Below are 4,328 nucleotides of genomic sequence, written 5' to 3' on the forward strand. Positions count from 1 at the left end.
GGAGCCCCAGAACAGACAGACAGACAGAAGCCCCGGGACAGGCGTTAGCCCGGAAGCAGAAGTGTGGGGCCGGGCTTTCTGTGTGCGGGGGCTGGACAGCTGCATCAGCGTGGCTATGACTACTTCGGTGTTTGGGGCCAGGGCACCCTGGTCACCGTCTCCCCAGGTAAGAGGGCCTTCTGTCTGCCCCGTCTGTCCCAGCCCCGGGGCAGAAGTCTCCCGAGACACCCTGGTCTCCGCGGGGCCGTGTGGGGAGCCCAGTGGACTGCTCCTGAGGCGGTGAGGTCCTCGCTGTAGAGAACAGGGGTTGGCAGAGGGGGCTCTGTGTCTGGGGTGCGCAGACCTGAGGACGGAGGGCATCCGCCAAGGCTGGGCAGCCAGGCAGGGGTGAGGTTTTTGTACACCCCCTAACGGGGCCCTTGGCAATGTGACTACTTTGAATACTGGGGCCAAGGGACCCTGGTCACCGTGTCCTCAGGTGAGTCCTCACAGCCCTTCTCGCTTCTCTCTCTCTGGGGCTTTTTGCTGCATTTGGGGGAAAAACGACGGTGTCTGGGTCTGGGATCTGGAAGGACTGGGGGCAGCCGGGGGCCCAGGAAGGGGCCAGCTGGCCAGCAGCTGCCTACCCTCCTGGCTCACAGCCACCTTGCCTCCTGGGGCTGTCCTGTCAGCCCCACCGGGTGGGCTTTGAGGTCCGAGGCCTTAGCGGGGCCGACTGCTTGTCCGGGGTCCCCACACAGTTGTCACATTGTGACAACTGGCTCTACAACTGGGGCCAGGGGACCCTGGTCACTGTGTCCTCAGGTGGGTCTTCAGCCTCCCCCTCTGGCTGCACTTGGGGGGATCAGGCTGTTGGGGTTTCTGGGGGCCAGGAAGGGGACAGAGACAGGGGCCTGGAGATGGCCCTGCCCTGAGGACGGCTGCAGTCAGGGACACGGCGGCTTCTTTGGTCAGTCCGGCTACATTGTCTAGGACTTCTTGGGGGCCACGGCGACTGTGGCATGATCGGTGGAATTGGGCTCTCCACGGCCGTGTCCCTTGGGGGGGATTGGACTTCGGAGTCCCAGTTAGGGGCTGTCGGCTTGCAGTCAGGTGGCCCAGGCGGGCAGTGGTCTGGCTTCTGTAGGGTCTTAGGGGCAGTGGTGGGGGAGCAGGGCCGGTGGAGGGTGACTTGGAAGATCGGCTTCCGTGTGGCCCGGAGACCATGCAGGCCTCTGAGTTGGGGCGATGCCAGCCCAGGCCCCCGGGGTTTTGGTCGGGTGTGGATGGCGATTTCACCACTGTGATTACTATGGTATGGAGTACTGGGGCCAGGGGACCTCAGTCACCGTGTCCTCAGGTAAGAGCGGCCCTACCAGGGCCTTTATTTTCTGCTCCTTTCTGTGGGATTTTCTGGGCATCGATGGTGGGTCCTCGGGACATGCCCCCCTGGGGCAGGCTGGCCGGGAGGGGACAGGGACCGGGTGACTTCGGGACTTCTGAGCCTCTTGATTTTCTGATGCGTTCTTAAAACTGGAATAATACCAGCATGTCCAGAGCAGTAACTGAGCCCCTGAAGAGGGGGCTGGAGGCTGGGCCGGCCACAAGTGGGCCAGGACCCCCGTGGCCATAGGGCCTGGCGGCTCTTAGACTCTGGCGTCGGCTAAGGAGTGTGCGCGGCTAGCTGTGTTTGCGGGACCACCAGGTTCGCCCCACGTAGAGCGACACTGAAAGACTCTCCTCAGAACTAGGAGTGGCATTCTGGGCTAGACTGTTTACGATTCTCGGTCAGGAACAGAGCCGTCCGGGCCGGGAGGGACGCAGAGTCCCGCTGCCCCTAAAGGGCAGGTCTGGGGGCCCAGGGAGCTCGGCTCCGGGCAGTCAGCGTCCAAGGGAAGGTGGCTTGCTCCTCCCCCGTGGATGATTACTAAACATGGAAGGACAGGATATCTTTGAAGTGGCTCCTGAGAAAAACAGCAGAGAAAACTGTGACTCTAAAATGTCCGAGATTTTCGAGTATATTAGACTATTTAATTGTATCGGGCAATTAACAACCCAGAATCATGTCTTTCTGGAGTCGATCCAAGAAATAGTACTCTGGTGCTGTCGACACCCCCCGCCAGAGCTGAGTTTTGACGGTGAGAAACTACGCTTGATTTTGTATTTAATTCAGTGATTCTAGAAGTGGTGGTGCTGAGTTAGCCGAGGTGCGGCGAGCGGCCAGGCACCTGCAGGTGACAGGAAGCAGGTCGCAGGGACTGGCTATTTTAGGAAGCAAGAAAACACACTTGGCAAATTTATAGTTTGTGGTTAGCAGAAGTGGTTTTCGGTGGTTTTGCCCAGCCCCGCGAGGCTGAACACAGCCACGGCGCAAACAACACCTGAGCGATTTGCATTTCTAAAATAAGCCCAAGATGCTGGCAGGAGCCCAGACACTTCCTTTTTTAGCTATCTGAATTTACCTTTTCGGTGTTAGCTCACCAACATCTGAATTATACTCATTTCCAAAGTAAGACGTTTAAGAAATTAAACTGGTCTTGGGGACAGTTTACAATGCGTCCGTGTAAGGCTTTTTTAATTAGTTGTTTCCGCAAACGGTTGTTAACCTCAAACCACCTTCCAGTGTCCGGAAGCACGGTCTTTGCAGTCGCTGCGTTCACAGTATTCTAAGTTGGACGATTTTCTCTTCGTGATGAAGAGGCATGTAGATATTCTGATGAAGTTTGCAGACCTCTTTTCAAGCATTCCTGTGGGGACAGGTTTTAGGTGAAACGTGTGTGATTGTCCAGAATGAGTTCAGTGAAGCGTGTTGCTTGTTGGACTAAGAGGAAGTCCGGTCAGGTCTCGACTCAGAAAGGAACTCTGCCGGGCCCCCACGCTGACGGAGCCCCAGTGGAGGGCCCACCTGGCCCCCCGGCCCACCGTGGCTGGGGGTCCCCACAGCCCCCCGTAGCTTCTGCCACCCGGCCAACCGGCTATGTTTCAACCAGCCGATTTTAATGGATTTGGAGGAATTCTTCAAAGACCCCCACGGTGACCAGGGAGATGAGCTGGTAAGAGAGAAGTTTGTATCTAACGTTTTGGTTTCTGCTTGATAAGGAATCAGTCTGTAACGACCGCTCAGTGACACAATGAAATTGATTTTTATGAGTCCCGGAGTGACCATCGTCTTGGTCACTCACATTTAATTTTCTCTAAAGATCATTTCAAGGAAACAGTTGGAAGGGCTGCCCCGTGGTTTCTTAGATATTGATCCTATGGCTCAGACGCTCTAACATAGAGAGCCCCTTACGCTATTTTTTGGTTGTAAACGCGGCTTCGGGTGTGAGGTCATTACTGTGCATTTGAAAGTAGTCTACTGCCTTGTAAGGAGCTTTAGGATAAAGAGCAGAATGAGAAGTACAAATTCAGATAAGATGCATCTTTGGTCATATTTCATGATGATTTTTATTTAGAGGGAATTTAGCTAAAGTCGGGGACCTGCTTTAGACTCAGAAGGCAGGAGTGCCCAGCTAAGGGCAAGTGCCCAGAAGGGTGAAGGCCGTGAGGGGACCGTCCCGAGCACCCTTATGTCAGCCCAGAAGCAGCACTGCCTATTCTAACGCAAAGACGGGCTTTTCACCCTGATGACAGTGAATACTCCTCGATCCTTGTAAAATGTCCTGATGAATTTTAACTGGCCAGGAAGTATTTTATCCAGGACACTGAGGTAGGAGTGATTGATAATGCTTGGGCACCAAGAGCCAGCTCAGACTGAGGCCATGACAAAATCGGGGGTCCCAGTGGAGAAATCCACAAGGACTCACGAGGGTGGAAAAGGCAGGAGTAAGCACCAGAAGGAACTGACCCCGGGCCAGGCCCATCCATACAGGTTTCCTGGAAAAGATGGCTTTAGCTTCAAGGCAAGCAGGTCTGGTGGTCTGAAATTTTCTAGCCAGTCCCAGGCCTGGGCTTTTGGGACTGCACTACACAGGACTATACCGGGCTGCCCAAAGCAGTCCTCAGCTGAGCTGGACCAAACCAGATTGAACTGGCACTTCTGAGCTGAACCAAGACTGAACTGGGCTGAACTGGGCTGGGTGAGCTGGGCTGAGCTGGGCTGAGCTGGGCTGGGCTGGGCTGGGCTGAGCTGGGCTGAGCTGGGCTGGGCTGGGCTGGGCTGGGCTGGGCTGAGCTGAGCTGAACCAGGCTGGGTGAGCTGGGCTGAGCTGGGCTGAGCTGAGCTGGGCTGAGCTGGGCTGAGCTGAGCTGGGCTAAGCTGGGCTGAGCTGACCCAGGCTGGGTGAGCTGGGCTGAGCTGGACTGAGCTGGGCTGGGTGAGCTGAGCAGAGCTGAGCTGGGTAAGCTGG

At 56.2% G+C, this 4,328-nt stretch overlaps 2 gene segments (V, D, J or C); both read left to right on the forward strand.

The window, feature by feature from the left end:
- The first annotated feature begins 133 nt into the window (after positions 1–133).
- Positions 134–4,328, forward strand: part of LOC118002583 — a 22,046-nt gene continuing 17,851 nt past the window's right edge. The window contains exon 1 of the C gene segment in view: positions 134–166.
- LOC118002581 overlaps positions 1,213–4,328 on the forward strand; it is a 9,138-nt gene continuing 6,022 nt past the window's right edge. Inside the window, 1 exon segment of the C gene segment in view lies at positions 1,213–1,339. Coding sequence covers positions 1,228–1,339 — 112 coding nt within the window.

Source organism: Mirounga leonina, unplaced genomic scaffold (assembly GCF_011800145.1).
Source record: "Mirounga leonina isolate KUSES-001 unplaced genomic scaffold, KU_Mleo_1.0 Mir_82, whole genome shotgun sequence".
NCBI lineage: Eukaryota > Metazoa > Chordata > Mammalia > Carnivora > Phocidae > Mirounga > Mirounga leonina.